At 36.0% G+C, this 18,672-nt stretch overlaps 1 protein-coding gene across 2 annotated transcripts; it reads right to left on the bottom strand.

The window, feature by feature from the left end:
* Nucleotides 1-1,107: 1,107 nt before the first annotated feature.
* Nucleotides 1,108-14,373, bottom strand: LOC103702041 (V-type proton ATPase subunit B 2-like). Of its 2 annotated transcripts, none has more exons than XM_008784325.4 (15): nucleotides 14,262-14,373; nucleotides 12,567-12,638; nucleotides 10,894-10,949; nucleotides 10,681-10,779; nucleotides 8,826-8,885; nucleotides 7,826-7,937; nucleotides 7,501-7,709; nucleotides 6,002-6,130; nucleotides 5,697-5,834; nucleotides 2,602-2,752; nucleotides 2,358-2,440; nucleotides 2,074-2,121; nucleotides 1,888-1,941; nucleotides 1,722-1,805; nucleotides 1,108-1,617 (listed from the first exon to the last, which is right to left on the bottom strand). In XM_008784325.4, the coding sequence occupies exons 2-15, from the start codon at nucleotides 12,622-12,624 to the stop codon at nucleotides 1,432-1,434; spliced, it is 1,467 nt and encodes a 488-aa protein (XP_008782547.2). In that variant the 5' UTR covers nucleotides 12,625-12,638; nucleotides 14,262-14,373; the 3' UTR covers nucleotides 1,108-1,431. The 2 variants fall into 2 exon arrangements, with proteins under 2 accessions (XP_008782547.2, XP_038985203.1); XM_039129275.1 differs by lacking the exon at nucleotides 14,262-14,373 and adding an exon at nucleotides 13,508-13,687.
* Nucleotides 14,374-18,672: the final 4,299 nt, after the last annotated feature.

The raw sequence follows: 18,672 nt of genomic DNA, 5'->3' as shown, positions 1-18,672 counted from the left end.
TGATGGATGACTTCTTCCTAGATAGTGACGCTGCGACTTGACTTACCTCACCACTCACCGCTGATAGCTGGACAAACAATTTGCGGATCTTATGTGGCAGTCCGAGACTGGTGCGGTGCAAAATGAGCGTAAAAATTGGGTGATGTTAGCATATTCTTTTATTTTTTCCGTGCGGAACGCCCTGACCGGATGGTTTTCACAGATGATTAATAATACAATAGTTTAATAATAAAAACATAAAGTAAAAATTTCTAAAAACAAATTCAGAGAGAGTAAACTAAAAAGGCTTACACCTGGTGTCAGGATCACACCAGGAGTTTTGCATCCAACGGATGCCACGAGTAAGGGATGCTCACCCACAACCTCAGAAGTGCTATATTCTTTGCTTAATTCAAAGGCTACAACATATTGCGCTCAACCATGTATAACAAAGTAACTAATCATCGATTTATGATATCGTAACTTCTCCGGCCAGATGGGGCTAGCAAATGGAGGATGAGTTCGGGGATGAGATCCTCAGAAGTGCTTTATTCTTTGCTTAATTCAAAGGCTACAATATATTGTGCTCAACCATGTATAACAAAGTCACTACCCATCGACTTATGATACCGTAACCACTTCTCCGGCCAGATGGGGATAGCAAATGGAGGATGAGTTCGGGGATGAGAAATAGGCAGAAACGTCAGGTTCCTACAAAAAGTTCACCAACTGGACTAAACAGAGGTTATCACTTTAGAGAGGAAATCTTCATTTTATTTAAGATCATAGGGCACCGTACATGCATGATATATGCTGATTGAAGGAATTAAATTACTAACCATGGGACCCAAGGTAAGGAAGCACAAGAATGCCCATCATGGTCTCCAAGACGTGAAGGTCCACAGCCTCATTAGAGCCACCCAAGCTTGCTGGGGTATAGGTGGAAAAGGAGAAATTTCTTCAAACCATGCTTGCAACGACATTAATGGTCCAAGCCTGGTGCGGACACAGGCCAGGCCAGACTAAACATTCAGATACTGTACGGCCTTCAGATGTTTCGCAAGTTGCACTCGTCTTATTAACAAATTGCCATATTTAATAAGAACTTCTTGTAGACATGCGCCCATCTGGCTTCCCACTGAAACATTTATATTACTCGAAGACGTTTCTTCCACAACAGATGTTGCAGACAACAATGCAGAAAACACTAAATTAGCTTACCAAGGTATCTGGAATATCTGATTTTCTACATACATAAATACGGAATCATAACCAAGCATAGCAAACAGCACACAACAGTCTAATGATACAAGAGCCAACTAGGCATTAACTTAGAATTTGGGCTGCAAAGAATTCAAAGCTAGGCTATCTTGAGAAAAAGGCTGAATTTCTGATCTATATATGCGGCCATGAATTTATTTCCACCTCACTAAAACTTGTTCTATTGACAAATCAGTGGGCCGTTTCTCTGCTGTAATACTGATCTAGTGTCTTAGCAGGAATACGATGAAGTAGCTCACGGGGGAAGATACGTAGCAGCGTCCAGGCAAGATCGAGTGACTGGAAGATGTTGCGTGTGTCATATGCTCCTTGTGCAACGAATTTCCTTTCAAACTTGTCTAGAAACTCCAGATAGAGCTGCACGCACAGCATAAAGATCACACAAAAAAAAAACATGAGCACATGGGATAATTTTTGGCTCCACAATTTAGAGAGAGAGAGAGAGAGAGAGAGAGAGATACCAGATCCTCAGATGAGAGCGCCTCCTCTCCAACAACTGCTTTCATTGCTTGAACATCCTTTCCGATTGCATAATTGGCATAGAGCTGGAACATTAACTAAATGAATGAAGATTACCGTGAAGTAAATTGTAACTAATAAACAAGGCCTATATTATTGACAGCTAACCTGGTTAGACACATCTGCATGATCTCTACGCGTCATACCCTCACCAATAGCACTCTGCAAAGAAACCGTTTCAGTAAAGAGGAATTCCAAACACTTGACATCATTCGTTGAAAGACTTGTGACTGAAAGAAAGACGTTTCTTTTGGCTTCCATTAAATCAGAAGTGCAGCCATGCTAAAAAGTCACCTTCATCAACCGGGAGAGAGATGGAAGGACATTGATAGGTGGGTATATCTGTCAACATCAGCCAAAGACAGTCATTATTCCACATGTAACAAAACTAAACAAATTGGCCCGAGTAATGAAAAAGCACAGAATTTCTATGAGATTTTCACGATGAATGCAATAAAGAAAGCATGGGTAGCAAAAGCACAGCAGCTGTATGAGATTTTCATGACATTAACATAACAAAATGACTCTCAAAGAGGGAAATCAGTATTATTTCCGTAGCTAGGCAGCATAGATGGTACCTGCCGATTATAAAGTTGTCTGTCAATGTATATTTGGCCTTCAGTAATATAGCCAGTAAGATCAGGAGTTGGATGTGTGATATCTGTCGAGCAAGAGAATAATTCAGCTGAAGCTAGAGAGCACAATCACATTTATACCTATTTCCTAAGAGCATGGTAACTATCTTGAGTAGGAAAAATAAACAGCAACTACAGAGAAGGTTCCCAGGTGGATTGTCAAAAGATCAGTCTGTGCATAAATTACCATCATTTGGCATGGTTAAGATGGGTATCTGCGTAATGGAGCCTTTTCTTCCTTCTATACGTCCAGCACGCTCATATATCGTTGCCAGGTCAGTGTACATATAACCAGGATAACCACGTCTACCTGGCACCTCCTCTCGAGCAGCTGATACCTGAAGCCAGAACAGAAAATGTGCATATCAATCAACAAAAGACCTCGAAACCAACAATTTTGGATCGACAGCAGGTGTAAGCACAAATCTTTAAATCAGAAATAAAGTGAGGAATTTCTTCTCAGGTAGACTAATGAAATGGTTTCACAGAAGTTGAACTGAAGGTACTGCAGCTAATTCGCTTCAAAGTTAGTTTTTCCGCTCCAAGTGAAGTAAATCCTGTGATTTCATTTCTTTTCCTTAAATTTGAATCCCTAATATCAATATTGAAACTATTTTTACCACAATGGAGTACATATATAACAATTAAGCACTACACGAAGAACCACAACAGGAGGTATTAACACATTTTTTGAAGGACCAAGTAAATAAAAAATGATACGAAAATAGTCATTGATGAATCAGACCTAACTACTGTTACAATAGTAGTCTAAGAGGCCACATCTGCCCCATGCCCCCCAACCCCTGTCCAACCCAAAAACCCACCCCCATAAAGAAAAGAAGAAAGAGCAGAAAACAAGTACTTTCACCAGAGTTACAACCCTTCAGGATAGCTCTCTCATCAATGCTTGTTCTTTCTTATTCCTTCTTGTTTCTTGAAAGGAATATGCATATGCCTGCTAATTTTTTAACATTACCCTAAAATGAATAAAGTAAACTGGAACTGACTGGACTGTTTAGTTCCTGCTGTTTTAAATATCAAAAAAGTAAAACCTGGATTCTTAGCAATCCAAGTAGATGGATGACTCAAGCAAGTTAACTCAAGAATTTGACAGAATTAATAGAACTTTCTAAAATTTTAATATTGCAAAAGGGTATTGGAAAATGAGTAACAAGGAAAATATGCAGAAACATAAAGAACATTCAAGAGTTGTTTGTTGTTCCTGGTGTTCAATGAAATGATATATACGTAGACTACATACTAAGTGCTAAAACTTTAGTAAAAGATTTAACTATTCAAAATTAATGATGATTCATCCAAATTGGAAATCAACACCACTAATCAAGATCTAGACTTCCAAAAATGTATAGAAATCAATGATCGTATGTTTGGTGGTCTCCTACCATAGCATCAAATAGGCGCAAAAAATAGACAACCTAATTATGCTAATAGGGGCATCCTAGTGCATGAGGCTTGCACCATTGTAAGGTTTGGGAAGGGTTAGAAGTTGCCTCGTGTGTAGAGAGGTTGTTTCCTTATTTCGACCTCATGACACCTAGGTCACAAATTGAGCAACCTTAGCATTGAGCCTAATTGTATTAATTTGCTAAAATATGATTATAGGGCATATATGAAATGAAGATCCATATCGGTGATCATGATGTGCACATACTGAAACAGTATAGATTGAAATTTAATAGTTTTTTAATGCTTAAATCAAGGCAGAACTTTATGTCATGCCCTTGAAGCTGCCGATTTTTGCATCGGCTTGATGTACAAGTTAGAAACCAACAAAAACTTATATCCTGGGTATTTTTAGATATTTATGTCAAATATCAACAATATGGATCTTTCATTTGGATGCCTATCACAGCTTTTGAAATCATTACCAAAAGAAATAAAAGATTAAAATAGGTGCAGTTTTTTTATTTTTATAATCAGCACATGGTGGAAAAGGATAGTTGTGAAAATATTATACGTATATAACTCACTGAAACGAAACTTAAAAAAAGAAAAAGATGGTTTGAAAGTGGAAGAAGAACAAAATAATCAATTTTCTTTTATTTTTTGTAAAAATGCAGCTTTCCTTATTCTAATTTCTATGAAAGAAAAAGCAACAGGCAAATTGACAATTGAGGTTAAAAGATAACCTAGAAAAGAAAGAAGTTAATAAGATTTGCCTAAATAGTGGTCTGTTATTTTTCCCCCAGGAAATTCATCTATGTTGGATGGAGCCAACCTTTGATCGTAGCCAAAATTTATGTAATGGAACCACCTCCTAAGCATGTTGATCTGATCCATTAATCCCATTATGAATCCAGAGGAGAAGATTTGACCCAGCAAATAACAACACAATCCTGCAACTCTTTGAACATCCATGAAGCTGAAAACCGTTTACATGATGAACCACAAAGCCAATTGATTGCACATTAGTTCCCTTTTTGTTTATCCCTTTCCTTTTTTTTATAATTGGGAATATGAAAATGCTTAAAATTCTGGTGGTGTTGTTTTACTGATAGTAGATCTAAAATAACTTTCTGTTCATTTTGTGGGGAAGCAAAGACATTCTTAATAATGTGCAGTGCAAGCATTGTTCTTCTTTTTTCTCAAAAAAATGGAAATATAAAAAGGCCAGTAAAAGTTAGTGTTTTTTGTGTTATTGAAGATAGATCTAAATACCCTTTTTTACTTCCATGGCGAGGCGCTCACATTCTTAAGATATGCAAGGTAGGGCTGGGAATTTCTGAGACCTTGGAAGGCCATGGCCCTCCTAACCCTTGCTCAACAAGAATGATTGGCTAAGGACTGATTAAAGCTAATGCCCAAAAAAAATGTATGGAGCTTGAAGATCAGGGCAATGGTTATAATTAAGGAAACATGATTAAATGATATCAGAAGAAATTCAGAATTGCAATCTAATGGATGATGGAATTCAATGTTTCATGAACAACTGGCAGAATTAAAGCCTCATCTGTGAGCTTTGGATATGTATGTGCATGTGAAATTTATAAGGTGGCTTTTGAGCTAACAATGAACAAGCATCAATACTCCACTCAGAGAAATGAGTACACAGCAATTGACAAGTACAAACAGGCACAGAGCAACTGTTATTGAAAAAATATATCAAGATAAAACAAAATAATTCAGATGAATAGAGGACCTCCATCATATAAAATCTCGTTATTATTGCAGTTACTCTACACACACACACATATATATGATGTTATGAAATGCATGTTACATGTTATATTTGCATGGTTAAAGTAAAAACAGGCTTATTACCTCACGAAGTGCATCAGCATATGAGCTCATATCTGTTAGGATGACAAGAACATGTTTGCCACATTCATAAGCTAAGTATTCTGCAGTAGTTAGTGCAATTCGGGGGGTGATAATGCGTTCAATGGTCGGGTCATTTGCCTGTACACGAATGAAAAAGAAAAAAAGGAGATAGAGATAGAGTTCAATATTAAATCTTGTCAACCATCTATGAGAACCAAAGTTGCAGGACATTAAAATAAAAAAATACATGAGTACGATAAGCTGCCACATCACAGATACACAGGTGGCAAGTTTAATCAACTTACCAGATTTAGAAAAAGGGTCACTCTCTCCATTGAACCATTTTCTTCAAAATCACGTTTAAAAAATTGCGCAGTTTCCATGTTTACTCCCATAGCAGCAAACACAATTGCAAAATTGTCCTCCTCTCCATCCTATTGATTTTAGGAGAAATGATTATGAGAATGGTGATGAGTAAGCTAGCATGCCAAAAAGGTTAAAGATGTATCACATCACTGATAATTGACATGACAGCAAGACCACCTAAAATACATGATTTGGTGAGAAGTCCACAAAGTGGGCTCTGAGACATATCTGACACCACCTGTACTAGACTCGCCAATAATAATCTATAATAAGACTTGCACATCCTCAGAGACCAGAGGTAAATGCATTGGATGACATACATCTGATGAACATCAAAACAGAAGTAATATTGACTTTTCAAAGTATGAACTTAACAAAGTTTCAATATATACACCCCAAAATCTCGATCTAATGAATGAGAAAACATACGAATTCTACTCATTTCTTATCATAGTTACTTTAGAATCATGTAGAATTGAGTTCCCTTCCATGTAATCCTAGAACTTAAACTATATGTTAATAGATAAAGCATACGCCATTCAAGAATTGAATTTCTAAACATAGGCTTGTCTAGGGTCTGCTGTGCCGGTATCGGGCACCGTATCGGTTGCCAGGCAGCACGAGTCAGTATAGGCCCGCGTTGTGCCGGGCCGGGCCTGTAGTTTGAAATAGGAGTTCGGCCGCGGCCTCCACCGCCTACACTAGCCAGCCTCCACCAGCACTTCGTTAGCATCCGCCTCCCTCCACCAACCTCCCTCTCCCTCTCCCTCCCTCCCCCGCTCGCTCTCTCTTTTCTTCTCTTTCCTTCTCCTTCTCCTCCTCTGGTGCGGCGTTTCGGATTCTTTGCTGCAACCGTCCCGCTAAGCCGCCGGTATGGCTGAGGACTCTCCAAACCGGGCGGTTCGGGATGGTTCCGCCAACCTTGGGCTTGTCCAAGGTTCCATTTCATACCCCCCTCCCTTTGCATTATGTTAAGGGCTGAAATTTAAGAATAAGTTTGATACCACAAATAATTTGATCCTAGAGCCTGTATCCATAATTTATCCTCAAGCCCAACGCCCTCAGATTTCAGCTTAACAAATCTCAATGTATAATGTCATTGCCAGTGCCAACTATCAAGAACCACCTACAAGAATAGTGTTTTTGCAACCTTAATTTTCTATAATTAGCATGCCTTCACTCTCTTGCAAATACTGAAGTGAACAGTACTTGATGGACAAGATCCAATGAGAGGGACTCGCTGCCTTTACAAGTACAATACTAACAAACAAAAATTCTCTAGTTCCATTACCTTCAAACAAAAGAGAATAATGAACACAGAAACACTAGGTTTAATCACTGTAACAAAGTAATTTCAAGTCTCATACAAAGATAATGCAGATTTTCTGTAATTGATTTTCTGCTCATTACCTATACAACATCAAAAGGTTTAAATTACCTCCATAAGATTGTTGGACTTTTCCAAACGTTTCACAAGACCAGCCTGTCGACAAATCTGAGCGGCTATTTCATTGTGAGGAAGCCCAGCAGCAGAAAAGAGGGGAATCTTCTGTCCTCGAGCAATGGAGTTCATAACATCAATTGTGGATATCCCTGTCTGAATCATCTCTTCAGGGTAAGTTCTCTCGCTGGGATTGATAGAACTTCCTGCAACAGGGTTGTACGACCTCAGAAGGTACGTCAAGGACATAGACTCAAGGTCAAAATGAACTACTCGTCGTAGAAATGTAGTTGACTCTATACATCTTTCTTAAACAACTCACCTGAAATATCCAAGTAAGCCTCAGGCAATATTGGAGGACCATTATCTATAGGTTTTCCAGAACCATTAAAAATGCGTCCAAGCATATCTTGTGACACTGGAGTTTTCAAAACCTGTAAAGAAAAAAATCAAAATGGTTACAGGATAGCAGCAATACAACATTGAAGGGAAAAAGGACAAACAAAAAGAGGAAATGATCAACACTGATGACATATTTGCAGCTGATACATGAAAAAATATAAAGACGAACATGACAACTTCTTATACAACTGAATTAGATTTTAGCGTGTTTACTCCTTGATCTTTCCCTGTCAATCCAAAAACTGCTTCATTTTCCAACTTAGATATCCTGATTACTACTTGCACACAATGTACAGTAAAGTCCGCCTCAATTTTCCATTTATACGCAGCCGTCATACTATCTTTTCAGAACACTCTTGAACTGTAACAGACAGAGGACCAACAGACAGAATCTTGATATAAAAAATCTTTAATAATCCATTCATGGAAACCCAAAGTAACATTAATAATATGTGAAAGGCTAAAGAAGCATTAGCATTTAGAAAGACAAAGGTAATATTCTTTTACTAGTTTTCCCATATGCCCATTACTATACACGTTACGATGTAATATCCATAAATGGTTCCAGGGATACATAAAAACCAATGACAGAAAAAGAATGCATCAGAACAGTAATGCAACAACCAAAATGAGATGAAAGTAAAGTCCCACTCCTACAAGATAACACGAATCCAGAAGCCTAGCTTCAACATTGTGCATTCTACCCCTAACTTTTTTTCCCGATATGAACACCTCCCTTGGTTCAGATATCACAACCTTTTGATAACAAAGAGAAATGACACAAATGCTCCTTTATGTGAATGACAAAAAAAATTCTTAATCAGATGGGACCGCAACCACCCATATTCTCTTTGTGTGAGTCAAACATACCAAGCACTAGCATATATAAAGGCCAAAAACTAGAAGGAAAGGCCAATCACCTCGCCTGTGAACTGCACAGTGGTAAATTTGTTGTCGATTCCTGAAGTTCCTTCAAAAACCTGACAAACACCCAAGCATGCAATTTAATATACATGTGGAGATACCATCACAGGGAAAAATTGAAAAACTGACAACATAAACAAAAGCAATAACACCAAAGTTGCTTCGTTTTAAACAAAACTAAGCACCGTACATGTTTAGTGTGGCACCATAAATATAACTTCCAAATCAAGGGATATGTTTGTCAAAGCAATGCTTCTAATGTATATTTCACAACCGAAAACGAAGTTAATCAGGTCTTGCATTCTTTCCTAAGTTGTCCACATAAATCGTGATTACCCACTCATCAGGGCCTACTCTTATAGTCAATGAACATGCCAATACCACCTCAACTATTTTTTTATAGGCGCAATCATAAGCTTCCTCTAGTGAACAAACATTTAATTAACTCCTAGTTGTACCACACCAATATTGGCATTCTTATATTTATAACACTCATTTTATATGTCCAAACCAACAATGTCTACCCAAAATTTTGATAAGTATGGAATTCATCACCATTGCTGACTCAAAAAATTAGCCCCAAGTTTTAAGACCAATGTGACAAATTACATCTTGACAAAGTTCCAGTTAGAAATACCATGGTTTGCCTAGTATCGACGCATGAATATGAAAGCAGGCCAAATTTGTAATAAATAGAGATGTACAACTCAGCACATCACACTTCAAAGACTCACTTCTACAGTATATATTTTCTCAATAAGAGATGAAAGCAGTAGTTAAAAGTAAAGGTTTTAGTCAAGAAAATGACTAAACTTATTTCATACTTCTCCTAGCTTTGATCTCAAACAACATAGAATGGTTATTACTTCAATGAATATATAAATTTCCAAGAATTTGTGACACCTATATATTACACCTCAGAACATAAATGGTGGTTCCATTTTGGCTCAAGAACTCAACCAGCACTTATCTACTTCTCGATTCCCTATTTTATGATACTTGGGATGGCCAAAAGAAGGCACTTTAGGATATATTTTAAGCAATGATTCGACAAGGAACAACTTTCAGTTGTGTTCCTACACAAATACATAATACACTATCTGAGACATCCTTTGTTTCTGGTTCTATTTATTTTCTCATTCTAATCATTCAAGGACTTCCACAAGAGTTTTAGTTTTAAAATTCAACCCTGTTTCCATCTCAGTGATCAACATTATGTCATCAGGTCTATCAGACACCATGGAGAATCCTCTTGAGGATGATTAAACAACAAAAATAAAAGGCAAATGACTGTTACATGTTAGAGCAGAGGAGCTTTCTTGTCTTATACCTCTCACTAAGGTTCGTAGTCTCGGTATTAGACCCCATACCGGTACCATCCTATTACAATATCGGTACGCAATATGATACGAGATAGCGAGGCGTACCGAGTGTTAGTGCGGTATGAGAATGCGTACTGATTCGGTACTGTACGTCCGGTATGGCAAACCTTGTCTCTCACTAAAAAGAGCATACCAAAGTAGAGGCACCCAATATTCTCAAATGTATATGGAAAGAAAAACTTCATAAGGAGTAATGCAATACTCAAGAAGCATGTATCAACAAATAACAGAAGATAATGTCAGATATATAGAGTGTGCAAATAAGAAGAAAAGAAAAAGGAATGCTTGTGTACTTTTCTGTATAGTCAGTATGTATTGTTGCATCACTTGGTTTCAAGTGTAAGAATACAAGATGAAAAAAAAAAAAGCTTAATCCACAAACCAAAAACCATAACAAAGGTACAATATTGGAGGTGTGGAATTCAAAGTGAAAAATCAAAACAAAAGAGCCCAGAGAACAGTAAGCAACCTGTACAACAGCTTTCTCCCCATCAACTTCCAGGACCTGGCCGCGTCGAGTTGTGCCATCACCTAATCGAATATTGACAATTTCCTGATACCTAGGACCCTGAAGAAATTGGCACAAGTGATTAGGGCAAAAGATCATTGAAGATTAGGGACATCAATATTAGAAAAAAATTGTGAATGATATAATTGACTGCAATAAAAGAAAGGTGCACACCTTAACTTTCTCCAAGATGACCAGAGGTCCTGCCACTCCAGATAAAGTCCTGTACTCTGCATCATATGAAAACAACATAATCTCTCTGTTCAATATTCCACAAAATCTCAAGAATGCAAGTGTCATTAACCTAGATAGATGATAATTTGTTCTAATCAAACAAAGGAACCTGTTGAAAATATTTGCTGAACATGGGCAGGAGAAATTGAACCGCTGAAAAACACAGTGATACATCCAGCATTCAGTGGTAAAGCAAAAGGCTAAATTGCATGACCAATTCCTATAAAGTAATGAAGCCATATGAATGTGGCTTTTGGGGTGGCAAAGCCGCAGCTGAAACCATCACCATGGTCTCAAGGATCCTAGTACAATGGATGATTGGGCATCCAGTTGACAGAAATGACTGCCCCAAAAAACTAATTTGAAATTATTTTAGCTCTCAAAGTCTAACTATTACTCAACTAACTTCACACTGTTACATTCCACAGTCTGCCAGTGACAAAAGACATGATATTGTTACTTAAAGAGTTTTATCTAGCAATCAGTTGGATTAAGCTTAAAAACTAAATGAGAGCAATCAATACAGGCTTTTGGATTCATGCACAAATTGCCACTGCAAATTAAAAGATGGGCCTGTTTGATATATGCTCTGTTAGTCAAAACTATTGTCATCAAAAGTATTATGGTGTAGGGAAGCACCTAAGAAAAAGTATTGTAGCATTCATTGAGTCATCATGAGTTGAAAATCACACATACCAAGAAAAATTGTCAGGATAATATGCATAACCAAGAAAGAAAAACAGTCAATGCAAGACCGTTTTATGCACAGCAACACAACCTGAATAATACAGGCTATCAAAAGCACACCACTTAGTTGTACAAGTAATCTACTCATGGCACCCTTTACTTTAACAGTTAGCAACCAGAAATAAAGTAAGAATACCTACATATATTTTTCACTTTAGGTAAGAGTCCTTGAGACGCTTGACATCAGTTATAGTCATAATTTATATTGAAAAATTTTGCTTTCATGTGATATCACAGAAAAAGAAGAAGCATTTTTATTAGTTTTTATATGTTCTTAAATGAAAATTCTTCTTCGGAATTTCAATTGAGAAAGACTTAATATGTCGATACTTGCACTATACTAAGTATCCTTTAAAATAGCACTCCAAATTTTTGTGCCAAGTATTGATACTAAGAGCAGGTTTACACAGAGTGCTTTGTTTTTGGAGAACCATCATAAATGTCCAAAGTTCATCACAATCTATAGTTCATAGGAGTTAATAGTTCAACGAACATAATCTAACTCAATGCTAATTTTATTATTTAATTTACAGCATTAATATCTAATATAGGATTTGCGAGATTTACATGTAACTGAATCTGCATTTTCCATGCCACATAAAATTCTAATGTTATAACTCTAATGTTATAACTCGTAAAATTTTAAATTCTACATACATCAAGTGTCTCTGAACCATGGTTCAAGTATCTTTGAATTTTGCTGTCACTGCAACTCAAGTACATTATGGTATATAACAGAAAAGCATGACAAACTTAATTTATCCAAAACATTAAGAGGTGATTAGAGTTCAACCAAAATCTCAAAAAGGAAGGAATGAAACTCATCAAATATAACAAAAATAGCCTGATGATGAGCCATTACATACCCATGCCAATCTCCAGCTGTCCCTCCTCGATGTCAGTGCCATCCTTTACCAAACCCATATTGTGTTAACAACCTATGGGGGATGGGGCACAATTTAGAAGGCTGCATATAAGCTTGAATATACAGTTGACACCTTTCTAATTCATAAGGATAAAAAATGAAACTTATTTGTGGCTTAAAACAGTATCATAATTGATGTTTGATTTCTAAAACTTAAATAAAAATGGCCATGCTTTAACTCCCCACACAAATCAATAGAGTTATGGTCAATGTCAGAAAAAGTTATGAAACTTCAGCTTTAGCCAATTGATGGCACTACACATCTACTCAGAACCTTCTGGCAACATCAAAACCAACAGACCACATGGAATCAAACAAACGAAAAAGTTACAATAAAAAGAATGTTTTCAAACATCAAGAAAACAATATCCTGATCTAAGGGTGAATAAATGACTCTTTTTTCTTTATATATGAAAAGATCAGTTTCTTGAACAAAAACTTTGCACTAGGTTTGTAAAATGCCAGAAACTAAAAAACTGAAATAGCATCAGTAATATGTATATTGCATAAAATCCCAAAAAAAATCAATGATCAGAACTCTATTATTTCTATAGAATCTCTTAGTAACTGAATCCCAAAATCGTCATCAACTTTAGGAATAAAGAAATCTCATAACAAGATCTGCCGCCCTAGAACCCTAGGTACTGAAACTTCTTGCATCTTTACCCAAATAATACGGAAAAAGAGTATAAAAGATATACTCCCAACTCTACTTCGATCAATCAAATGAGTGATGGATCTCACAAACAAATCCAATCTATCAAGAAAACGCATACTCCAGATCAAAAGTGAAATTTCCAAATATGAATTTAAGAACCAAAAGGAAAACGCCAGCGATGAAAGAAACTTGTGCTGAGAAAACTGCTTGGAGGGAGATCGCACCTTTGATTTGATCTGGAAGAGCAAGGGGGGACGGGAGAAATGGAGGAGACCATAGGAGCAGGGGAAATTAAGAAAGAACAACACGATGCCTTATATAGGTATCACTACCCTTGAGAGCAATGATATAACGTAAGGTTAAATGATCTCCTGGTTCTAAGCTTATTTGTAGCTTAAAACAGTGTCAGAATTGATGTTTGATTTCTAAACCTGTACAAAAAAAATGACCAAGTTTTAACTCTCCACAGAAATCGAGAGAGATATGGTAAATGTTCGCAAAAGTTACCGAAACTTCAGATTCTTGAACAAAAATTTCCCCCTAGGTTTGTCAAATGCGAGATGTTAAAAAATTGAACTAGCATCAGTAATAGGTATATCGCATAAAAAACCTAGAAAATTCGATGATCAGAACTCCATTATCTTTAATAAAATCTCTTAGCAACTGGATCTTGGAATCATCATCAGCTTTAGGAATGAAGAAATCTCAGAACAAGAATAGTTGCCCAAGAACCCTAGGTACTGAAAATTCTTGAATCTTCATCCAAATAATATGGAAAAAGAGTATAACAGATCTACTCCAACTCTACTTCGATCGATCGAGCGAGCGATGGATCTCACAAACAAACCCGATCTATCCAGAAAACGCATTATTCCACATTAAACGTAAAATTTCCGAATAAGAATTCAAGAATCACGAAAAAAACAACGGGGATCAAAGAAATTTCCACTGAGAAAACCGCTCGGAAGGAAATCGTACCTTGGAGTCGATCCGGGAGAAGGGGCGGAGGACGGGAGAAACGGAGGAGACGACGGGGGGGGAGAAAGTAAATACGGAACAGAACGAAACCGCGCCTTATATAAGTATCACCAGGCAAGTATTAAGTTAGGTTAAATAATATTCCGGTTCCCAGCGGCGACCGTCGGATTAAACTGGGACCGCCATAGAAATCCCATGATGCAGATGAGCGCCCATCGATCCTAACCGTCCGATCGATGAACTTTCCACTTGGACGTTTTTGTATGGCGGTCCAATGTTCGAAAGGGCCGGATCGCCGGATCGCCGGATCGCCGAGGGAGAACGTTCAGATGCGGCGCAAAAGGAGCGGCTCATGTATTTGCACCTGGAAGCTTGGGCAGCCGAACAGGGCCAGCACCTTTTTTTTTGGGGGATGCCCTTTTTAAGGAAACGATGAAGTGCGATTAGAAAGCTAGAGCGTGCTAGAGTCGTCCTAAAAATTGCAATTATTGCTCACGATCGCATCGCGTTTGTGGGACTTCCAAACTACAACCAAAAGATGATAAGTGTCAGTGTGATGCTTTAGTTTTGCATCACTTGTGTTTTTTTTTGGTGCTTATGTTGCATGCTTAGTGAAGTCATGCAATATTGCATCGTCACTCAAGACAGACCCCTGATAGCGACACTTGATGGTCTTATGAACAAACTTCCCTGCGCTTATATTGGTGAGGACTTGTAAGAAGATGGAGAATGAAGAATATATTCTGAAAAATTAAGGGTAAACTTATTACAGTACAAAATATAGATTAGGGTCATAAGGTAAAGTGAAAAGTGTGAGGCCCAATAGTTCCACATCGAAAATAATCGTTTTAGAGTCTAGGCATATAAAGCGGATGTCTCCAAATCCTGCAGACGCATTTTGGGTGGAAAACAAAACCGGAAAGGGATGAAGGATGCTTGTATGAAGTTCCGGAACGGAACAATATCTGGCAGGGAAGCCCCGTGTTCAGGGGCGGCCCAATACATTTGAAGGCCTTAGGCGAACTTACTAAGAGAGGCCTTTTTTAAAAATAATAATAATAATAATAATAATTTTTTAATAAGTGTAAAATACTTTAAAAATTTATTTAAAAATAATCCGTCTAGTTTTTTTGAGATGCAAAATTGCTAATCAAACTTTTGTACTCAAGATTCATTAAAATACTATTTTCAATCGATAATATAGTTAATCCATTTAATCTTTCTTGTGATATAGTTGACCACAAATAAGATTTTATCAACTTTAATTTTGAAAAACTTCTTTCCGCAGAAGCAACTGTTACAGGTATTGTTAACAATATCCTGTAAGCAATGCATGCATTTGGAAAAAAATCTGTTTTTTTAACAAAACTTAAAGTATCAATAGGGGTACTAGTTTCTATTTATAAAACTTCTTTTAAAACGTTTAACTCCGAAAACAGATCAAGACCATCAATATCAGAATATTCACCATGCTTTAAAAAGTTTTCAAGATTAAGACAACACCTTTTCAAATTCTCTTCATTCAAAGATTTTAACTTTCTACAATTAAACAAAAAACCAAAAACATCTTCATATATGGTGAATTGTTCAAACCTATTTTGAATTGAAGAAATAGCTTGATCTACTATATATAAAAAGTAATCAATTCTAAAAGATTCATCAGCTGATCTTGTTGTCTCATCATCAGTATTTTCGTCAAATTATTTTTTTCTACGGATCACACGTTTTTTACGAAATGTAGGTTCTATTTCCATTTTATTTGCAATTTCTTTAGATGAATTCAAAGCATTCAAAAATCCATTTTCTCTATAACTTTTCAAATAAGAAAGAAGACCTTTTAATTGATCTATAGCAACATCAATAAGCATGTCTTTAGATTGTAAGTTCTTACTAACTGAGTTAACAGCAAACAATATATCGTACCAAATATTCATGCCTAATAAGAATTCAAAATTTTCAATCTTATATGTAGCTAAGCATATGGCTTCACTCTTTATTTTAGGATCTTCACTAGTTTCCGCTAATTGAACTAAGGCATATCTTATTTTAGGAGCTTGATGTTTAATTGCTTTGACACTTTCAATACGACTTTCTCAACGTGTCTGTGACAAAGGTTTAAGAGTTAATGTAGATACATTATCTTGTAAAATTTTCCATCGTTTTGTAGAAGAAGAAAATAAGGTATAAATTCGTTGTATCACTCCAAAAAAAGATATAGCCTTAGGACGCGAGTTAGCAGTATCACATAATACTAAATTCAAGTTATGACATCCACATGGTGTGTAAAATGCTCTAAGATTTATATATAATAATCTCCTTTGTACACCTTGATGTTTTTCTTTCATATTAGATTCGTTGTCATATCCTTGTCCTCTTATATCATTAATCTCAAGTTTATGTTTTTCTATTATATTTATAAGTTCATTAAAAAGACCCTTTCCAGATGTATCATCTACTTCTAAAAATTCTAAAAAATATTCTTCTACTTTTACTGGACTTGTTAAAGTATCTACACATCTTAGAACTAGGATCATTTGTTCCTGATGGCTTGCATCAGGAGTGCAATCAAGTATTACTGAAAAGTATTTTGCTTCTTTAATCTTTTTAATTATTATAGCTTTAATTTCAGATGCTAATATTTGAATCAATTCATTTTGAATATTATGACCTAAATAATGATTGTGAATTTCACCATGTTGAATGCGTCGAACATGTTCTTGCATTATTGGATCAAATTCTGCAATCGTTTCAATAAAACTTAGAAAATTTCCGTTATTATTTTGATAGATCTTTTCATTCTTTCCTCGAAATGCTAAATTATTTTTTACAAGATTTTTTACGACAGCAATAATTCTTAATAGAACCTTTTTCCAATGATCTTTTTCATGGTTTATTTGTTCTTGGAGACTTTTATCAATTGTCTTATTTTTTAGCAATCTTACTTCTAAATCAATCCACCTATTCATGCTAATGACATGTTCATTAGTTGTTTCATGACTTTTAAGCTTGATACCTAGATTTTTCCAATCCTTACTTCCTTCATTGACTAATTGACTCATGCTAGACTTTGAATCAAATAATTTACAACAAAAACAATATACCCTATCCAAATCCTGCGAATACACTGACCATCTTCTATCATATTTTTTACCATTAGGTAACTTACGAATTTAATGTATAGTAGAAAAGTGAATATTATTTTCATCTCTAGGAAAATAAAGATCATAATCTCTAATTGGACCTCTTTCCACTAATAGATCTTTTAACTTTGTATCAATATTTTTCCATTGACCAGGATCATATATATTTATAGAAATAGAACTAGTTTCATTAAATTCTATACTATCCTTGTTTATCCTATCTCCATCTAATTTCTTATTGTGTTCTTCACTAGATATTGTTTCAGTAGATATTTGAATACCACTATAAATCTGATTGTCAATCTCATTTTGGTTCGTTCTTTTTATGTCATTTTTTAACTCTATTTCGTTCTGAGTTGAACTTGATGTAATGTTTTGTTTATTTGTGACAATAAATCTATCTAAAGCATCTTTTTGAGATTGAATGAGTTTTTCGATTTTTCTTTTCTTTTTGAGTTTTTCATACCCACATTCAAATTTTCTATTAGACATTTGATCTAAAAATAATATTATCAAACAAAACAATTAAAGCAATCACTACAAACAAATCAAAATAGAATAGAGTTGAAAATGATAAAACCCGAAATATCAATAGAAGCGGTGCCGGACTCGACGACGAACTCAAATCCCGACAAGCGGTGCCGAACTCAATGGCGGGAAGGCGTGCCGAAGCTACTGTCAATTTTAATGGAGACCCTAAACATGAAAAGCTATTGTCAATTTTTAAGAATAAACATAAAAATTTATTTTCTTAAAACAATAGCTTGAACAAGAATCTGACAATAAAAATTTTGATGGCATTGAAATGAAAATAGTAAAGTGGAACTGTGGAAATGGATGCAAAATGGAGCTCTGTAACAGAGAGTACATCATGATATTAAGCTCTGTAACAGAGAGGCCCTTTAGGGTGTTATTTGTCTCTAAAAAGGCCGAGGTACATCAAATTACAGGCTACTAAAGAGCTCCAAGGGTGTGTACTGTGTAAAAAAATAGAGGAAGAGAACCAAATTAGAGTCATTGCATCACTTTCCATCAACACTACCAATAAAAAATAAAAATAAAAACAGAGCAAAACAGAGGAAGAGAACCTAATCAGTATTATTCAGTATTCACTATTCAGAAACCTGATTATGAAAAAATAATCAGAGCAAAACAGAGCAAAGAGAACCTGATTATGATTTATGAGTATATAATAACAAAAATAAATAACTAATAACCCATTACCCAGTAACCCAACAGAGATTAACACCCTAAAGGGCCTAAACCCGTTC

This window comes from Phoenix dactylifera, chromosome 8 (genome assembly GCF_009389715.1).
Source record: "Phoenix dactylifera cultivar Barhee BC4 chromosome 8, palm_55x_up_171113_PBpolish2nd_filt_p, whole genome shotgun sequence".
NCBI lineage: Eukaryota > Viridiplantae > Streptophyta > Magnoliopsida > Arecales > Arecaceae > Phoenix > Phoenix dactylifera.
Note: the sequence above shows the minus strand (reverse complement) of the source record. Positions and strands in the feature narration are given on the sequence as shown.